The 20,409-nt window shown below is 37.8% G+C and overlaps 1 protein-coding gene across 8 annotated transcripts in view; it reads left to right on the top strand.

The window, feature by feature from the left end:
• The window catches only part of Nbea (neurobeachin), a 554,101-nt gene that overhangs the window by 334,730 nt on the left and 198,962 nt on the right, over window positions 1-20,409 (top strand). For all 8 annotated transcript variants that reach the window (XM_029537485.1, XM_029537487.1, XM_021195277.2 and 5 more), the window contains one exon: window positions 19,747-19,871. In XM_029537485.1, coding sequence (XP_029393345.1) covers window positions 19,747-19,871 — 125 coding nt within the window. The remainder of the gene's footprint in view (window positions 1-19,746; window positions 19,872-20,409) is intronic.

Genomic DNA, 20,409 nt, shown 5'->3' with positions numbered 1-20,409 from the left:
AAGAAAAGAAAAGAAAAGAAAAGAAAAGAAAAGAAAAGAAAAGAAAAGAAGAAAAGAAAAGAAAAGAAAAGAAAAGAAAAGAAAAGAAAAGAAAAGAAGCAGCAACCGAGGAAGACACCCTGACATCTGGCCTACATACTCCCAGCACAAAGGAATGCACCATCCACACATGCATGCACATATGTACAACAAGCGCATATTCTTAGACATGCACACACACTGGGAGGGAAATTAAGAGTTCTGGTGGCTTATGTTGATTTTAACTCATATAAGATGGGTATATTTAAATTTAAAATACACAGTGACATGCACTACGGATGACCAGCGTAGAAGAAGACTTCACATGGAATTCCCCCTTTATGTGAAGTGTGATCTAGAGCAGAAGAAGTACACATTATAAATAGTGAGATTGAAAAATGGACACTCCTTGAGTGACATACTAGGTGAAGAAACAGGGCTACCAAACTCTAGGAACACACCCCATCATTCTCTTGTCCCATCAAAGGTAACCAAATACAAGCAATTGTTTGTACTTGAGGGAACCTAAGCATTGAAACCAATTTCCTAAATTTAAGGAGTACATACTTATTACCTACTTTTGTATTCATGTATAAAATCTCTTAACATGAACTTATTTCTCTAGTTGTTTGTCTAATATTTGAGACATTAGCCCACATAACATAAGTTTTTTAGAACAATTAATATTAATTGGTATTTAGAAATATATTACATGACTGTATCTGAATTTATCTGTTGCCCAGATTTTTAATATTATGAATAAGGGTCCTCTGATGACTCATGTACATGTTTCCTATTGTTTTATTTTATATATGTGTGTATAATATGTATATATATATGTATATATATGTATATAATACACATAGATAGATAGATAGATAGATAGATAGATAGATAGATAGATAGATAGATAGATAGATAGATAGAAACATACATATAAAGAACAGCTAGGATAACAATCGTTGTGCCATAGTATAAACATGTGTAACTTTTCTACTTAAGTTTCCAAACTGTTTCTCTACATCCCTGCACTTCTGTCTTTTTCCACACAACCATTTGGCAGTCAGTATAATACTTTGCATTATACTATCAATTACAATTTTCTTATAACTTAAACACTTCAAGTACTGCTTTTAATGACCAGTAGTGTCATTTGTCTCGTGTTCGTTTATGTCTTTTGCTTGACCTTTGTAAAAAAAAGATTGTTTTGTTGTTTAATTCTGTGTGTGGCTGTGGTGCTATATGTGTTTGTGAGTGTAAGTACCCATGTGGAGACTGGAAGAATTGCATGCCTCTGGAAGCAGAAGTTAAAGATGATCATGAGCCATCTGACATGGGCTTTGGGAGCTTGGGTCCTCTGCAAACAGTCTACATTCCTAACCACTGAGCTGTCTTCTCCAGCCCCTGACTGGATCTTCTGTTGAGAAATTGTTATTCTGATACCTCTGTAGCAATTCATAGTGTGTTCTGGATCTGAGCTTCCGTGGAAGTGTGTATTCATAATTCTCCTCCCCACCACTCACCTTCCTTTTTGTTTTGAGCTGATTTTCCAGTCCATATCACCTTTTCTTTTATTGGAGTGATTTTGCTTCTGGAAATATCTTGTAAACTGTGAAGATGTTCTAAGTGTTCTTCTCAAAGCGTAGCACTTTGACGTTGACTTTGCACTCGCGACCTATTTGGAATTGTGCCCAGGAGGCAAGGTCAGTGTTGGTGCTTCTGCCAGCTAGTAAGACCCAGCCTTATATATTAAAAGGGCCATCCTTGTTATCCTGTGTAATATCCTGTATAAGGAGGGTCAGTCTTTACTTCCTGGACCTACTTTTCAGGACCCTGAGCCAGTTGTCTATTTTATTTTTAATCATGTCTTTGTGGGAACATGTGCTAATAAGTGTGGGTATCCACAGAGGCCAGAAGAGGGCATCAGATGCCCTGTTGCTGAAGTTATGGGTTGTTATGAGCCACCATATGTAGGTACTGAGAACCCTACTCCATTCAGCAAGTGCAGCAAGTGTTCTTTTTTTTTTTTTTTTTGAATGTTTTATTAGTATTTATTAATTATATATAATGATGGGTTTCATTGTGATATTTTCATACATATAGATAATGCAATTTGATCATATTCACTTCTATTATTTCGAGGTCCATTTTCCATCTCTGGTGATCCCCTTCTTCTTGCCAGCTAGGCCCCTGTATTTTCCTTTTGACAGAATAAATGCCATTAGGAACACTTACAGAAATGTGGGTGAAGGGCCACTTACAGGAACATAACTATCTTACCAATGGCAGCAAGTGTTCTTAACTGCTGAGTCATCTTTCCAGCCCTCTTTAGTCTACTTTTGAACCCAGCTCTCTTGATTGCTATAACTTTTTTTTTATTATTATTTAAGGAAAAGGGACTCTCTCCTTTTTTTTTTTAAGATTTATTTACTCATTTTATATGTACACTGTCATTCTCCTCAGAAACACCAACAGAGGGCATCAGATCCCATTACAGATGATAGTGAGCTACTATGTGGTTGCTGAGAATTGAACTTAGGACTGCAAGAGCAGTCAGTGCTCTTAACTGCTGAGCTACCTCTCTTGCTCCTGCTATAATTTTTTAAATAAGCCTGGCAACTGACTTATTTTCAGTGATGTGTTTGTTTATCTGACCTTTGCACTTCTGGGAAAAGTGCTGAAATTTCATTGACTCTATAGAATATGTTGAAGAGCATTGACAGCTTCGTAAAAATGGTATGCAAGTGTATGTGTATGAAACTCCTCTGCTCATGTAAGTTGTCTCTCGGTTGTCTTGGGGATGATAGATAGATTTCAACATGAAGGTTCTGTACGTCTTTTCATAAGTTTTACTTTTAGGGATTTGATGTTCTTTTTGAAGCTGTAGTAATTATGTCTGTATTTTTAATTTAAGAGTGAGTTTGAGACTGATGAACAGAATGTAGTTGTTGTCATATGTAGATCTTTATCCAGTAATCCTGCCAAACACTCATGGGTCATAGAACTGGACATTTTTTGGTCTGCTCAGGTTAGCACAGTATTACCTGAGACACTGGCAGCATTGCTCCTTCTCTGACTTGCTAGCACTCTGAATTCTGCTGTGCTAAGATCTCAGAGTATTGTTTCATGGAATGTGACAGTGAGGTTCTTTCTGTGTCCTGGTAGCAAGGAAAGTTTCAGTATTTTACCATAATTTAGATATTTTATGAGGCTTTGTTACATTTGGTTTTTAATATATTTTCTTTATCAGACTAAGGATAAGTCCTGCCTTATTTTATGTAGTTTGTAAAAAGTTTTTATACTGAGTATGTGTAGATTTTTGTCATCTTATCGAAAGCGACACATGGTTTTTCTCTACCCTTTTTTTTCTGTTGGTGGTGCAGTAATTGAATAGAAAGGAGTTATAACATTAATTCTCAAAGATTGAGGATTGAGGTACATTGTCTTTTTAGACTGTATACTTTGCTGGCCCTCTATTAGAGTCCTGTTAGCTAACTGTAGTTTACTTAACAGTCACTGCCCTCAATAGGATGCAGCAGGCCTCTGCTCTGTGGATGGTAACTCCTAGCTCAGGGGAGCTTTCTGTCCTCTAATCTATGAGAGTATGCCAGTCCTTTAGTTATGGTAACATTACTGTAAAGCAGTTCTTATTGTTGGGATGAGTTATTAACTAGCCTATAGTGTTAGTTAAAAAAAAAAGTTCAGATTTCTAGTTCTAAGTAATGACTTAGGATTAAAACATCAGGGATATTTGAGATATGTTAAATTAACCATTAACCAGGATAGAGTATGAGAATGGTTATAACAAAAGATAAGACTGAAAGCAGAGTTCAAATTCAATCAAAGAGGCTCTTGATTGCACAGCCAACGATTAGGCCTGGCTCTGTACTGTCGCAACTCAATTTTACAGATAAGGAAATGCATCTTGAGAGGTCACGACCTGCCTCTGGTACTTCCAAACCAGAATTGCAAGTTCATAATAAAAAGAATTTAAACATACCAGTCCTTCATAAAATAGCCTGCCCTGTACTTTTTTTATTTTGTATGCTAGTTATTTTACTTGTATTTTCTTATATTTATCAAATTGGTGGGTTTTTGTTCAACTTTGTCTTACTATTCTTCAATTGTAAAACTAAATTAATGGGGACTCAAGCAGAACAAATATTTCTGTAGCCATGACAGAGGTAATAGGCCTTCTTCTCTATGATACTGGATGTTCAGGCAAGGTCGTGGGGTGCTAGAGAAAGAGAAACACGCCACATAGTACCTACCTATGGGTGATTAATGTGAGCTTAGTTAATATTCATATTAGTTTTGACATCCTGATGACACATTGCCTGTATCTAGTGGATTCTTTTCCTCATGATTTCTTATTTGCTTTGTGCCTCCTTAAGCTAGAGGCTAATAGCAGTATGCCTCATTGGAAATGAGGAATATCTTTGCCTTTTCCTTATCACTGTGCTGTTCTCATTACGGTAATATTCAGAACACATTTTTATATGTCGTGTGTGTGTGTGTGTGTGTGTGTGTGTGTGTGTGTGTGTGTGTATGGGGGGGTGGGGTGGCAGGCAAGATCCAGTACATAACTCCTACAGTCTTTAAGCTCACCACCGTCCTGGCTCAGCCTCACAAGCACTGGATCCCAGGTGCCTGCCATCATGCCCAGCCCTCCAGCGTGTATCAAAGCACCATGGGTAATCTTTTATATTTATGTGTGAGGAAGCTAAAAGAATGAACACATGCTACGTGAATAAAAGGCAGATAAGTAGTTCTCTTACTCTTTCTTTTATGTAACATAATACCTCTGAGGTAGGAAATAATGTCTTTCAGATCTCATTGATTACACATAAAAATTGTGAATAAATGATTGTAAAGTGAATGAATTCTTGAAATTTATTTTTCTTGTCATTTCTACCAAATCCTGGAAGTAGATAATGAGAATCAGAATTTGTTCTAATTGACTGATATCCTTACAAGGGATAGGCTATAACAAATTAATTTTAGTATTGTAATTATTTCTGTTATCTGGTTAATAATTATGTTTATAATACTAAAAAATGTATAAGGATCTAAATTGCACTAAAAATGAAAATGGTTAATTTAAGTAGCAAAGGACATTTAGTTCCTTTTGTAAAATACTTCAAATTTTAAGCTTTGCCAGGAAAAATGCACATTAAACTCTGCTGTGAACAGTACTCAGAGCACGGAACTTCCTTATGCCATTAGCTTTTCATTAGCTTTCAGACCAGAGGGCTCGGGTCCATACCACAGTGTTTTCTGCTTACCTGTTGAATTAATATTTATAGGACATATGTGTTACTCCATATTAATATGAATACTGGTGACTTAATCATTTAGAGAAATTAGAATTAAAAGACTATACATATCAGAGGAACCCAGAATTGGACTTTGTTTAAAAAAAAAAAAAAGTCAAATTGCCTAATTAAGAAAACTCTTCAATCAGTTAATTAGGCATTTTATGACCCAGTAGGTGCACCTCACACTCTTTAAGAATCCACTGGCTAAGAAATCAAAGAAAAGGCCAGAATTTAGAAAGAAAAGTAAACATGATTGTAATATACTGATGGCAATTAGCACCTCGCTAATGGACTCTTGGAGGGGTTGCACACTTGCAGTAAACAGCACGTTACTCCCAAGGCAGTATGTAGGAGAGCACAGTTCAGAGGTGCATGAGACATCATGGGCTGGGCTAGTTCACATTCCAGAGACACTAAACCCAGTACCGGGTCTTAACCCACTATCCTCATCAATACCATTGTTTCTTGCAAGTGTCCCATGACACTCTTAACACTGGTCCCTGTCTGAAACCCTAAATTGTGTCACTCTTCCCTCCTAGTGATGTCACTTTTGTTCTTTGGGTACGTAGACCTTTTTTGAGTCTTTGGTATAGTAAGACTTTCAGTAAGTTTTACAGTCAGTCGGGGTTATAAATTTAGACTTTGGAAATTAGAGTCACTTTGAGTTTATGTATCTGAAGGATTTCTTTTCATTATTCTGAAACAGAAACATTAAAAATTTTGTTATAAATTTATATGAGTTTTTAGCATTGTGTTTCTTTTGTATAAGCATTTAACTTCTACCCAGACAACAATTATAAATGATAAGTTTCTGGGTTAAACATTAAAAATTAGTGTTTTTTTTTTTAAATAAGTTGAGGTACAAGGAGTAAATTTCAGTGCTACACAGAATGGGCAGATGGCATAGTTTAGAGTTTATCGTATATGTCTTAAAGTTCCAGGAGCTTGTCCACATAAGGAAATGAAAGTATTCTAGGAGGGGCCCGTGCTCATTCTGATTGATCACTGCACGTTATCTGCATGTATCACATTATCAAGGTGAGCCCTAAGGAGCAAGTACCACCTATCCATTGAAATCTTCTAAGGAAAGTTATATTTTCTCTACCTAACACGTATGGAGATGTTTCATTCTTTGACATGTGCCTGGTACACCAAAAACTCACTTGATGTTGATGTGTCCACTGAGCTGGCTTTGCACAAGGCTCATCAGTGCCATGTACATCATGTACATATGGCAAAGGAGACCTCATTAATAGCGTCATTCTTTTTCACTTACACACGTCCCTCAGCTTTTCAGTGTTGTTTCCTATTGTTTGATCTGACTTTTTGTAGAAATCCCCAGTAAATGTAATAGCATCATATAATATTGACATGCTAGATTTTAATGAGAATGCTTTAGGAATAGGTAATATAAAATGCACTTATAGACACTGCAGGTTATGAAATTGAATGCTATAAATTGGGACTGTTTTCAAGGCAAGATTATTCCATATTAGAACAGTCGTCATTCCCTTTGGATCCTTAATAGATTTAGGGGTAAAGCATTCTGATTTTTTTCTACCTTTATCTTCAAGAACATTGCAAATGACTTGAACAAAACACTTATTATATTAACCATTTAATGCATATAGTTTAAATTAAAATGTATATTTAAATAATCTTCCTTCGGAAAAAAACAAAAGCAAAAAAGCCATTGGTGGTGCAGTCTTTCAGTCCCAGCTCTCAGGAGGCAGAGGCAGGCGGATCTCTGTGAGTTCAAGGCCAGCCTGGTCTACAAAGAGAGTTCAGGGAAAGCCAGAACTACACAGAGAAACCCTGTCTGGACGCCCCCCCCCAAAAAAAAAAAAAAAAAAAACCAGACTTCCTTGCTCCTCAGATATCTTCACTGCAAAGTCTGAGGTTCTTTCAGTGTTCTGCTCTTACTTTTAACAACTGTTTTCAGTATTAATGGAGGAACAGACAGAGTGAAAACGTGTTAATCTTCTGGCATATGAAAATAGTAACTCAGTTTCTTACTAGATTAAACTGTTATTTCATAGCAATTATGAACCATCATGACAAATAAACCTGAATTTCATTTTATCATTTTATTTCTGTGCCAGTATTTAAAAATATATTGAGTATTTTACGATTGTTGATAGATGTGGCTGAACTAAGCTTACAGCAGATCAATGTTTTAAAAATTGAAACAGTATAGGTTTGTATTGATTAATGTGGCTAAATCAAAATGGGAGGTTTTGTAACAGCTTTCTTAGACAGGCTGCTCCCCAGTAATGGCAGCCTATCCATTTTAGCTTCCCACTGATAAATCAGCTTGAAAATTGGATGTCAAATTTTTTTTCACTGAAGTAGTGATTTTTTTCTTGCCCTTTAACCTTTTCTGATATATTAGATTAGTTTATAAGACTAAACTCTATCTCAGAGAAAGCAGTTGTCAAATTGACAATTTGACGGATTTTTAGATGATTTTAACATCTGTTTTCATCCACATGTGTGTATATGTGTATATACATAATGCCTGTGTATAACTATACATTTTCTAATGCCCTGTCTAAAGATAGGTTTTTATATTGAAAAATTAAAATGTGTATTTCAAAACATTCAGCATGCTATTTGTAGATCTTAGTCGCTAGAGAAGGTCATAGTCCTGACTGGACAACTGCTATCTGCTCCTGCAGTGCTCTCCGTTGTGTTCAGTGTGGACAGGTTTCCACATGAATTGTCATTTCTTAAAAACAAACAAACAAGCAATAGTCCTTAGTTGATCAATGGCCACTTTCATACCTTGCTATACAGTCAAGAGAAACCTGGTATGCTTTATTACCATACAAACAATAAACATAAGCCAATGGCACTCTCTTACTTACCAGGAACCAGTAGTTAAGATTTAAAGTAACACTGAAAAATATGACTAACATCATGAAAAAAAAAAAAACAAACCTTAATTTGTATTTAATTGGTGAACTTAGGTGATGGCTGACATAGTAGAATCTGTGTTAGCCTGGGAAGGTATTGATTGGGAAGTTTCTGTTGTATAATTACTTTTTTGCCAGGAAAAAAAAAATTCATGGTGTATTGATCTAGATGGGGGCCTCTGAGCAGCAGCTTCCCTTGGCTAGCAGTGAGTGTCATCTTTCAGCCATGATAAATGGTAACACACTGCCCCACATAATTACCTTGTGCTGAAATGAACCTCCTATCCCCTTCCCAGCACAGAGATATAACAGCCGGCTTCATCTGAAAGCCGTAATTTACTGGACTAATCATCCTCTTAATAGGGGAAAATCCGTCTCTCCTAGAGTATGACCTGTGTTGCTAACTGAAACAGAAACATCTTTTAAAGTAATGAATGAGTTAAAAGACTGCACAGCGTGCTGCATTTTTACCACTTCTCAGTTGTTCTTATCTATGCTTTTCCTGCCTATTCACTCCTGATCACTGGGAGATTTTGTACAGGATATAAATTAAAAGAGGAGATGTAGACATGGTCAAATGCTTGGTTTGCAGTGGGGCGGTGATTTATGAAAATTAACCTATTAAGCTTACAAAATGACTAAATTTTGTAAATACAAAATATTTTATTTAGATGACACTTGTTTTAAGGAAACCGCCACTTAAAACTCTTGCATATAAAATTTTAAGTCTTAAGCAGCATTTCTGTTTTGTAAATCCTTTCTCTTTGACAGTTACTTCCATCAAGCAGTGAATAAGCCCCTGTGAATGTAAAGATCACACTGACCCTAGCCGTTCAAAATACTAAGATGGTTTCTATTGCTTGTCACTCTATGACAAAGATGCTGAGTGTGTTACCAAAGACCTGTTCCTCGTGCCCCTGCTTTAACTACTGCCCCCTGATAATGACTTTTATTTAAGTAATGCTCTTTAAAGGGTGTCTGGCAGTCATTTTAGATCATTGTAAGACCATGGTGAAGGGTTGGATAAAGGTCATTTTCAGAGATTGTACTTAGTTAAATAAATGTACAAGTTTTCACAAAGGATCCTGCTTTTCAATGTGCTGTTCCAAGCTCCCTCAGAGCCTCTGGGAATACCACGTAAAGCATAGCTGCCTCTGCCTTGAAGGCACTGTATTTTATATTTTCCTTCTCTTTGTTAATTTTCTCCTCATAATTCTGTTTATTCTCACAACTGAGCACAAAAGTTTTGATTATAAATCAGATCCATCACTTTTGACAGTTGGTGGAAAGCCTGTATAGAAATATGAACATTTAGAATCATTTAGGATCATTTTTTGTTACATCTTATTAAAAATCTCTACTTTAAAAAAAAAAGACTGAACAGTTGGAGGGTGAACCAGGAGGGGAATAAAATATGGAGTGTAAATAAATAAATAAGTAAATAAATGATTAAAAACAAAAACAAAACAAACAACAACAACAAAGACTGAAAAGTTCCCCCTTGGCTGTAGCCCAGGTTGATAGTTTCTTCCTATCACCATCACAGCTGGCTTCTTGCTGTTCACGGCTAACAAGTGAGATCCATGCAGATGAAAGCCACCCTGATCCTATGTAGTCATTTCCTGTCACGTTACCAGCCTTAAATTACTTCCATGGCCTAGCACTGCTTATCAAGAAAGCCCAGACCCAACTTCTGCACTGAACTGTACTGTGCTCCAGGAAAATGAGACTTCCTTAAAGCCACCTTGAGAGGGTAGCTCATCACCACACTGTCATTTTCTAAAGTAACTATTATGTTTGCTCCCTGAGGATATACTGTCTCTGATCAAGTCATTTATCACTTATTCTAGAATGTGTGCACTAAAGTAAACATGTCTATTTATTTTAATTGTTAACATATTTTTAACTGAAACAAAAAGTTATGCTAAAATGCCTCAGGTCAAAGTCTCATTGAGCTGAGGTTTTCTTAAATATTTATTTGAGCAAAATGGGATGGGAAGCTGCACTGTAGCTGAAAGCTTCAGAGGTCAGGGAGCTATAGTGAGTTTGATAGAAAACAGCTTTTCTCCTTCCGTTTCTAAATGGTCCCTACTTTGATTACAAGCATTTATTATAATTATCAAGAGATTAGGCTGTTGTTATAGAATCCTAGTAATGGGACCATTTAGAAGGAATATAATGACAGTTTATTGGATTCTGCAAAGGAAAAGAGCACACAGATAGAGTGGTCTGTTTTGTGCATGGCTCCACTCCTAGCAGAGGATGCTCATTTTATTATTTCATCTCTGTTCTTTTGCTGTGGTAGGTTTTGGTGGTTTAGGGGTGTCATGTTCTCTAATATGTGACCTGACCTTTGGCCTTTCTTTGCTTTTTATCTTCTGTAAACTACATATATGTGTATGTGTTGACTTTTCATTGTTAATATCTTTGCTATAAAAATCAGTGCAGTTGATGCCCAGTTAGTTCTGCATAAATGAAAAATATGGACCTAACAGTTTTTTTTAATATTTCAATTCATTTAGAGACATCCACATGGAAGATATAAGATGGGGAGTGCTGAATTCAGTGGATTAGAGTTCCCTGAATCTGTAACTAGCAGAATTTCAGTATGTGCAGCAGTACAAGAGAACAATTAAAGAATTGATGTCTGTACAGAGAAGGAACAGTGCTATCTGTCAGAAATGCCTGTGCTAGGAAGAGGCTCAAGTTCAGAAAGCCCTTTCTCATGCTGTGCCATACTAGGGAGGCTATGCTAGTGATTCTGCATGTCCTGAAAATAAATGATCACTGGCCATCTTTCTTGCCTATAGCATCCTGTGAAAAATAAGCCTTCAGAAGGTTTTGGTTGATTAGTTGATTTTATTTTGTTTTTGTTGATTTGTATTGTTTGAAAATGACTTTGTTTTTATCAAAGTCATGAAGAAAATTACTTTTATTTAAATGTTTATATTTTCTGCTGGGTATTTTGTGGGGGTAGCCCTCCCCCCTGCCTTCCTCCCTCTCTCCCTCCCTCCCCCTTACCCCATCAACAGTGTTACACTCTGTAGTACAGGCTTTGAACTTTAAATCTCCCTGCCTGAACCTCCTGAATAGCTGGACTCACAGGCCTGCCCCGCTAGGCCTAGCCTATAGTATTTCTTTGAAGCATTTCAAATCTGCATTATCTCTACTTTTTCTGAATCATATTATCAACATACATGGTGTTATTTGGTTGCTGTTATTGCTAAACAAGTGTGTAAAGTTAGCAAGAGTAGTGGTTCCTTAAACTTTGCTGAAAGTTCTTAAACCACTAAGCATGTACCAGAGGCTTTGGCTGCCATTCCAGCTTTCTAGAGGCTCTGCAAAAGACTTCTTGTTTTTGATGCTTACTTCCTTCTTGTACACTGAAGAAGACTGGAGATGTAGTTACAGGCCCAGCTTCACTAACACACAGAGCAGGGAAGGAGTGATTCAGAATGAAGACTCAAAGTCAGAGAGAACACTCCATAAGCCCATTCAGATGTGTTAGTTACCTGCCCTCTCACACATGATAAGCCTTGTCTTTAGTGTGTGAGGTTTGTATGCTGTACTGTATACATAATGTGTATATATTATATAATGTGTATTTATACACTGTTGTACTATATCATACAGAGTATATTTAATATAGGCACTTTATGAAGTGTATATAAATAAAAAATAACAAAACTCCAGGCTGAGGTGGTGCTTACCTTTAATCCCAGCACTTGTGAGGCAGAAGCAGGCAAATCTCGGTGAGTTGGAGGCCAGCCTGGTCTACAGAGTGAGTTCTAGGACAGAGAAACCCTGTCTCAAACAAACAAACAAAAACCAAGCAAACAAATAGTATACAGAACATATCAATCCCACTAGGGTGGTTCAGGGCTGTAATCCTAACACTTGGGAAGCTAAGGTAGAAAGATCGCCAGGATGTCAGGACTAGCTTCAGCCACAAAGTGACTCAGAGGCTATCCTGGACTACAAAGTAAGACTGCCTCAGATGAGATGGGATCATGTATTACTGAAATGTTTTTACAAGGTAACTTCTGGCTTCCCCATTGTAAACCATAGAAAAGTGAAATTAATCTGTTTATAATAGGTGAAGATTTCATCTCTGTCACCGAATACCAAACTAGGTCATTAAGATTCTGTTGTTTTTTTACTATACACTCCTTAAATATATTTATGTATATGAATTTGTCACAGTACTTATCCACATGACTTAATTGCATTTCTGTGTATAATTCTATGGAATGGTGCTTTCATTAATGGGGATTTGGTGAGAGTGGACTAGGGCCTGTGTGCAGGAAGGACAATAGCAGTGGTTCAGTAGGAACAATCACAAGCAACCTTCTGCTTCGGTTTTCCATTTACAAGTCAACAGTTACAAACTTATCTAAAATTGCTCATATTTGTATTCTGTATGATATCACTGACTTTCTATAGTAATGCAAGGAGACTAATACATTGAGATTTTGCATCGGGATCCGAAGGCTTATGGTTACTTGGTAGGCACACACCAATGCACTGAAATCTAAGTTGGAAAAGAACCAACTCAAGCAAAATAGAAGAAGGAGGAGGAAGAGGAGGAGAATAGTTTCATCTCTAGGAATTGTCTTAGAGGCCCACTCCTTTTCTAAGGTCTAAAAACAATATTCTTTTGTTTTCTTATAGGGGATGTATATGTCTTATGGACAAAATTAGATGTATGCTCGATAGTGTCTTTTGCTTCTTTGTTACCTGTGTGATGCATGGCATCTTCATTGCACATTGCTTTGTAAAAATACTAGTTTGTGTGATTACTGAACACTAACCAAAATGGTCCTGATGCAAAACATGAATCTGGAGGACTTCAAATTCAAACTCAACTGTGCAGATAGCAACCCAGAGCTGTTCTGAAATATGAAGAGGTCATTCCATTCCAAAGGAATATGAAAGGGTGTCGTGTGGATAAATGGAACGTTCAGCTCCCCCTGTTGCGTGACTGGCATCTTGAGGGACTCCTTCCTTAGACCACCCTGTGATAGGGCCAGCCTGGTCTACAAATCAAGTTCCAGGACATCCAGGGATACACAGAGAAACCCTGTCTCAAAAAAAGCACAAAAAAGAACAAAAATAAAAAACACAAACAAAGAAATAAAAGACTCCTCTGAGGAAAACAAAAGGAAAATTAAAAGCAAATATAAAAAATCAAACATATCAAACCCAGACTCTACAAAGGCCTTTCTTTTGGCACAGATCCAAACATAAGTCCTTGAGGCCTTTGAAATAATTACTTTTAGGAAAGTATAAAGGTTTTTCTCTTACATGATTTTCCTTCCTCTTATCAAATAGACATGCCTCCCCTTCACATTGATAGTAGAAATAAGATCTATCTTATGGGGTGACAATGAATGGCATACTAATAAGAGTTTTTAAAATAAAATAAATATATCTCTCCTAAAAATTACTAGATGATATTAATATGAGTTTTCAAAGTTCACTGTATCTCTTCCATAAGTACCAGTGTTCATCCAGGGTGGCTGTCTATGCTTGGAAGGAGGCAGGAAACAGTTGCCTGCAATGTCACATCCTCAGGAAAATTCATTTTCTCAATTGCCTTTGCATGGAGGATAGCTAGGAAATCAGACTACCACGGCACACACACTTGCTCATCAGACTGCCATGGCACACACACTTGCTCATCAGACTACCACGGCACACACACTTGCTCATCAGACTACCACGGCACACACACTTGCTCATCAGACTACCACGGCACACACACTTGCTCATCAGACTGCCACGGCACACACACTTGCTCATCAGACTGCCACGGCACACACACTTGCTCATCAGACTGCCACGGCACACACACTTGCTCATCAGACTGCCACTAAGTGGCTGCTTGCTCTGGAGAACATCAACCCGACCTGGCCTCCATTTCCTTTCTTATAGGGTTGGTCAGTAATGGTGCTTTTCTCATTTGGTGTTGATGAGGACTAAATAAGCTAGCATATGTAGTGATTAGAGTCCTGCTCATTGGCCTGATGCAGCTACTGTTCTAACAACTATTGGATTATACTGAGGTGACAAACAACCTGAGCATCTCAGGGATTCGCACCCATGTCCAGTAGGCCCTCAGGAAGGCTCTGCTCACAGAAGTCACTCTAACATCTTAGATACAAGATGGCATGTGGCAGGAAAGGGTTATGGCACTTTATACATTGGTTCTGAGACTCTTGTCTGGAAATAACTTGCTGTTGCTCACAAGTAACTGGCCAAGAAGTCACATCATGCTTTTCTATGTGTACATAGAGTTAGGCATGTTGGCCAACTCTATCTCCCAGCATTGGACACACTGAGGTGGGGAATTGCTACAAGATCAAACAAACTTGAGCAACATAACAAGATCATATCTCCTTTTAAAAAAAAAAAAAGAAAAGAAAGAAAGAAAATGAAAAAAAAAAAGTGGATGGAGGGCTGGTGAGATGGCTCAGTGAGTAAGAGCACCGACTGCTCTTCCGAAGGTCCAGAGTTCAAATCCCAGCAACCACATGGTGGCTCACAACCATAACGAGATCTGATGCCCTCTTCTGGAGTGTCTGAAGACAGCTACAGTGTACTTACATGTAATAAATAAATAAATCTTAAAAAAAAAAATAAAAGTAAAGAAAAAGAAAAAGAAAAGTGGATGGGAGAAGTACAATCTATAGTGTACCCAAAAGGAGAAAACTATGACATGTTTATCTTAATAATAGGTTTATTAAAATGTACTTTATATACCATTACAAGCTACCCATTCAACTGATATAGTTCAGGTACTCAAATTCTCAGTGTATAATACTGAAGTGTACAGTTTAGGGCCTGAGGTATAGCTCAGTAATAGAGCACTTGCCTAGCATATGCAAAGCCCTGGCTTTAATCCTTAGGTATTACTACCAAAAAAAAAAAAAAAAAAGGAGGGAGGGAGGAAAGAAAGGAAGAAAGAAAAGGAAGAGAGGGAGGGGAGGGATGAGATGGAAGGAGGAATGGAAAGACCAACTGACAAATGATGCACACACCAGTATTTTGGTTTTGTTGTTGTTTGGTTTGGGTTTTGTTGTTGTTGTTATTGTTGCTCTTTTTTTGTTTTCTTTTGTCTCAACTGCGCTGGTCACTTCTTTTATTTATTTATTAACTTTACATTCTGCTCACTGCCCCTTACCCGTCACTCCCCTTTCCGTTATACCCCCCCTCCCCTTCTCTGAGAAGATGTGGGTATCCCGCAACCCTGACATATCAATTCTCTGTGGGGTTTTACACATCCTCTCCACCTGAGGCCAGACAAGGCAGCCCAGCTAGAAGAACATATCCCACGTACAGGCAATAGCTTTTGAGGTATCCCCTGCTCCAGTTGTTGGGGACCAACATAAAGACCAACCCACACATCTGTTAAATATGTACAGGGAGGCCTAGGTCCAGCCTGTGACTGCTCTTTGGTTGGTGGTTCAGTCTCCAATAGCCCCAAAGGGTCCAGGTTAGTTGACCCTGTTGGTCTTCCTGTGGAGTTCCTAACCCCTTCAGCACCCTTAATTAGTCCCCCAGTTTCTGCTCCATCCCCCATTCCTGCATTCCTTGTAGATAGGATAAGTTTAGGGTTGAAAGTTTTGTGGATGGGTTGGTGTCCCTATCACTTCACTGGGGTTCCTGTCTGGCTACAGGAGGTGGCCTCTGCAGGTTCCATATAACCAATGCTGTGAGTTGCAACTAAGGTTACCCCATTGATTCTTGGGTGCCTCCCTTATCCCAGGTCTCTCATGTCCTAAAGATGTTCCCCACCTCCCCACCTCGATGTGAGTTGCAGATTTCCATTCATTATCATAGCCCTCTGGCAATCTCTCCTGTTCCTCCCCGTACCTAATCCTGAACCCACACACACATTTCCCTCCCCGTGCCCTCTCCCACCCAGTTCCCTTCCTCCATCTGCCTCTTGTGACCGTTTTATTCCCTCTTCTAAGTAAAAGTCAAGCATCCTTGCTTGTGTTGTCACTCTTGTTTATCTTCTTTGGGTCTATGGAGTGTAGCATAGGTATCCTATACTTTATGACTAATATCCACTTATAAGTGAGTACATGCCATGTATTTCCTTTGGGGACTGGGTTACCTCACTCAGGATGATATTCTGAAGTTCCATCCATTTGCTATGCATGTTCTATTTTTTTAATATGCAATCTTTTATTGGCATATATTCACCATATGAAGACATGGATTTCATAAAAATACATTATATAATTTGTGCCTCTTCAAGTGAAAACAATTTTTAATTACCAGTCTGTCAGATACATGTTTTGGTTTGATCTGGGCAGGGTTAGATGGCTCACACAGAATTCTTTTTTTTTTTTCTTTTTGATTATCATGATTACCATGATACTTGATAATCTTACTTAACACAAGTGGAAGACCAGGTGATCATGTGTATATTTAGTAAAGTATCTCTTTGTTCTGACCTAATCTTTTATCTGTTCTCTTGAATAATTTTTATTGCTAAATATACAACAGTTTTGCTTTATCATGTAAATTCAGTCTTCAGTCTAGTTTATGAGAGTAACCTACCCCTTTAAAGAAACTCAAGCAAAAACAACAAAAACAAAACAAAACAAACAAAAAAATTGAAACTGTAAGCAAGCTTCCAATTAAATGTTTTCTTTTTATAAGAGTTAGCATGGCCATGGTATCTCTTCACAGCAGTAGAAGAGTGACTAAGACAGAAGTTGGTACCAAGAGAGGGGTATTTTTGTGGCAAGCCTGACCATGTTGTTATATGGAAGACTTTGGAACTTTGAACTAGAAAAGCAATAGTACACACTAGGCAAAGCTTAATAGGCCATCCTAGTAGGACATGGAAAACGGTGCTAAAGGAACACTCAGGGAATTTTAGGCAGGAATAGTATTAGTAAGTGACTGAGAGCCTATGCTTGTGATATTGGCCAAATATGTGGCTGCTTTTTGTCCTTGCCCTAAAAAAAATGCTCCTGAAGCTAGATTGAAGAGTTTGGAATTAATGTGTTGGCAGAGGAGGTTTCAAGACAGGCTAATGTTGTCTGTGTTGCATCATTATTAGCAAGCTGAGCAAGGAAAAATACAAAATGAAGTTTGAGCAGAGGAGGAACATCAGGAAATATAATGTAGCTAATTCCAATGCTCAAGGAGATACAAAGTTTAAAGAAAAGCCTATTGGAATGGAATAAAAGGAGTGGTGACCTCCGGCAATACTTCACTCAGCTAAGCTTCTAACTTGTGGAAAGGAATTAAAGAAAAGTTTAAGTTGTGAAGGAAACCACCACCAACAGAAAGCTGATGCAGATTTATTTGAACAAGAAGCCAAGTTCCAGCCTCATCAAACAGCAAAACTTGGGGGCTTCTACCACGGATGCAGAAAACATCCCTCCGTGACTGAGGGAAGCTGCTGAGGCGAGGCATGTGATAGCGGTATCCTTGAATGGAGGCTCTGTGAGACCGAGAACCTTGTGTGATGCTGTGAAAGTGAAGCCTGGATTGCCTCAGAGACCCCAGGATGTTGGAAATGTCCAAGTCACAGGATACCTGTTGAGGAAAGTTTTCTAACAGCTAATGGAACCATCCCAAAAGTGTATTTCAGTCAACAAAACTGGAAGGAGTTGGAGATCTGAAGGTTTGGTGTTTGACATCAGACATGGAAATGTGGAGTTTGGAGCTTGACCAGCTGGGTTTTGGTCTGCTTTGGTCCAGAATTTCCTTACTATGTTTCCTTTCCTCCCTTTTGGAATGGTAATATATGTTCTGTGCCACTGTATGTTGGAGCATGTGATCTGCCTTTTTACTTTGATTTTACAGCAGCTTACAGTTATTAGAAAATGGCATGAGTCTCAGAAGCAGCTTTGGACTTTTAAACATTATTGAGACCATGAAAGACAATGTGTACTTTTGAAATTGGAAGTGTGACACCAGGGGTGGGATTTGAGGTTCAAAAGCCCATGTCAGGCACTGTGTTGCTGTCTTCCTTTCTGCCTATGGTGTAGCCTGGCTACTACTCCAGCACCCACTCACATGCTGCCATGCTCCCCACCATGATGCTATGAACTATGCCTCTGAAACTGTATGCACGCTCCCAGCTTTCCTTTATAAAAGTTGTGTTAATCATGGTATCTCCTTATGTCGATAGAACAGTGACTACTCTGAAACTGGAATTATAAACCCCTAAGCCATCTCATTATCTCCAAGGTAGACATGTTCTAAAGTTGAAATTAATCCATTGACTCCCTGTTGAAAATATACTTATCCCAGACATGGTATTACAAATGCAAGTAAATGGGCTAGGCGTGGTGGCGCACACCTTTAATCAATCCCAGCACTTGGGAGGCAGAGGCAAGCGAATTTCTGAGTTCGAGGCCAGCCTGGTCTACAGAGTGAGTTCTAGGACAGCCAGGGCTACACAGAGAAACCCTGTCTCGAAAACAAACAAACAAACAAACAAATGCAAGTAATAAGCAAAATAAAAGCAGCCTCTGCTGTGTTCCCCTGCAGTGAGACATAAACACTGTATATAATCTGCAATGAAAGCTTTCTGCATATTTTTATGAATAGTGCTGCTCACAAAAGTTACAGTATCATTTATTTATTTATTTATTTATTTATTTACTGTATTGGGCTACATTTTATAAACAGAAAACCTAACTTTTTAAGCCGAGGTATTACCACCAGTGTTTATTGGGTTAAATTGAAAGCCAAGTTCCATAAAAACATGCTGCATTAGACATGTAACAAGCATGTTTCAGAGTTTCTGAAATGCACTGTGGGTTTTAATAATGGTTCAGCATGTAGAAGACAATGTTATCTTGTGATAACCATGGTAGTTAATGGTTTATATTAGATGAAAGCTGTAAAAATCATTTGAGAACTGTTAACATTAGAATAATAATTTACAAAGACAATTACCACATACTGGAAATTTTTGCAACTAATTTGGTATTATTAATAATGGATAAAATTGCACTTTTCTCAGGTTGCTGTGGGCAGCAGGGACTTACTTCAATGAATATTTCAGCACATTATTTTAATCATTTCTCTACCAAATCCACATGGGCAATATTTTATTCTTCTTAATTCAGTCTACTAAGCCACAGTCATTAAGTTGCAGACTGTTTGTAGTAAGGTCTGCTCTGTGATTTACAACCTTGTAATAAACTGTAGAAGAAAGAAAACTGCCATTAATGCTTGCAATGTGATATTTTGTTTATTACTAAACTCCCCATGATCAATCTTTTATTAGAGAAAAAGAACACTGTAAAAAAAAAAAAAAAAGAGTCAAGCATTTACAATATAAGAGAATAATGCAGCTATTTTAACTTCTGTCTGATTTTAATAGAAATACTCATACAAACACAGTGCTCCTATTTTCCAGATACTAATGAAATAACATTTTACATTTTTGGGAACAAACAAATTTCTCGTTTTGCCTTTTTGTGCTAACGTTAATGTCGTTTATTTCCCACATCTAGTCAACTGCATGACTTCTGGCGCCTGGATTACTGGGAGGATGATCTTCGTCGAAGGAGAAGATTTGTTCGAAATGCCTTTGGCTCTACGCATGCTGAAGCGCCGCTCAAGTCCGCAGTAGAGTATGGTGAGTGCCACTCCCTCAGTAGCAGAATCTATCCCGGTCGGGGTCCTTTGTGGTAAGAATGTGTTTTTGCAGTGATCTGTAATGCTCACTCTGTTAAAGTCAGAAATACTATATTCTGCCTTATCCTTCAGCACTATCTGGGTCAAATTCATCTCTATATTTCTTAAATTAGATTTATTTAAAAGATTTCAGCTTACTGTAAGAGATTTAAATCCCCACATCTTGTAGAAACCTAACACTCTTAGGTTAACATAAACCTGTATTAAAATGAATTTCTTTTTAGTGTCCTTCAAATTTTAATGAGCACAAGCCATGTAAACATACATTCCAATCCTGTGCCAGGGCGGGGTGTGTGCATGTGTGTATGTTCTGTTTATTTTATGTATTTTATGTATTTTTCTACTGGAAGCACTGCACAGGTCCTACTGCAAGATCTGTGTATTTAATGCATAAGTATGTGTGTGTGTGTGCGTGTGTATACCTGTATATACATACATAGACATAGATGATGTGTGTGTGTGTATGTGTGTGTGTGTGT

This window comes from Mus pahari, chromosome 4 (genome assembly GCF_900095145.1).
Source record: "Mus pahari chromosome 4, PAHARI_EIJ_v1.1, whole genome shotgun sequence".
NCBI classification, from domain to species: Eukaryota; Metazoa; Chordata; class Mammalia; order Rodentia; family Muridae; genus Mus; species Mus pahari.
This window is presented reverse-complemented; position numbering and strand designations above follow the sequence as displayed.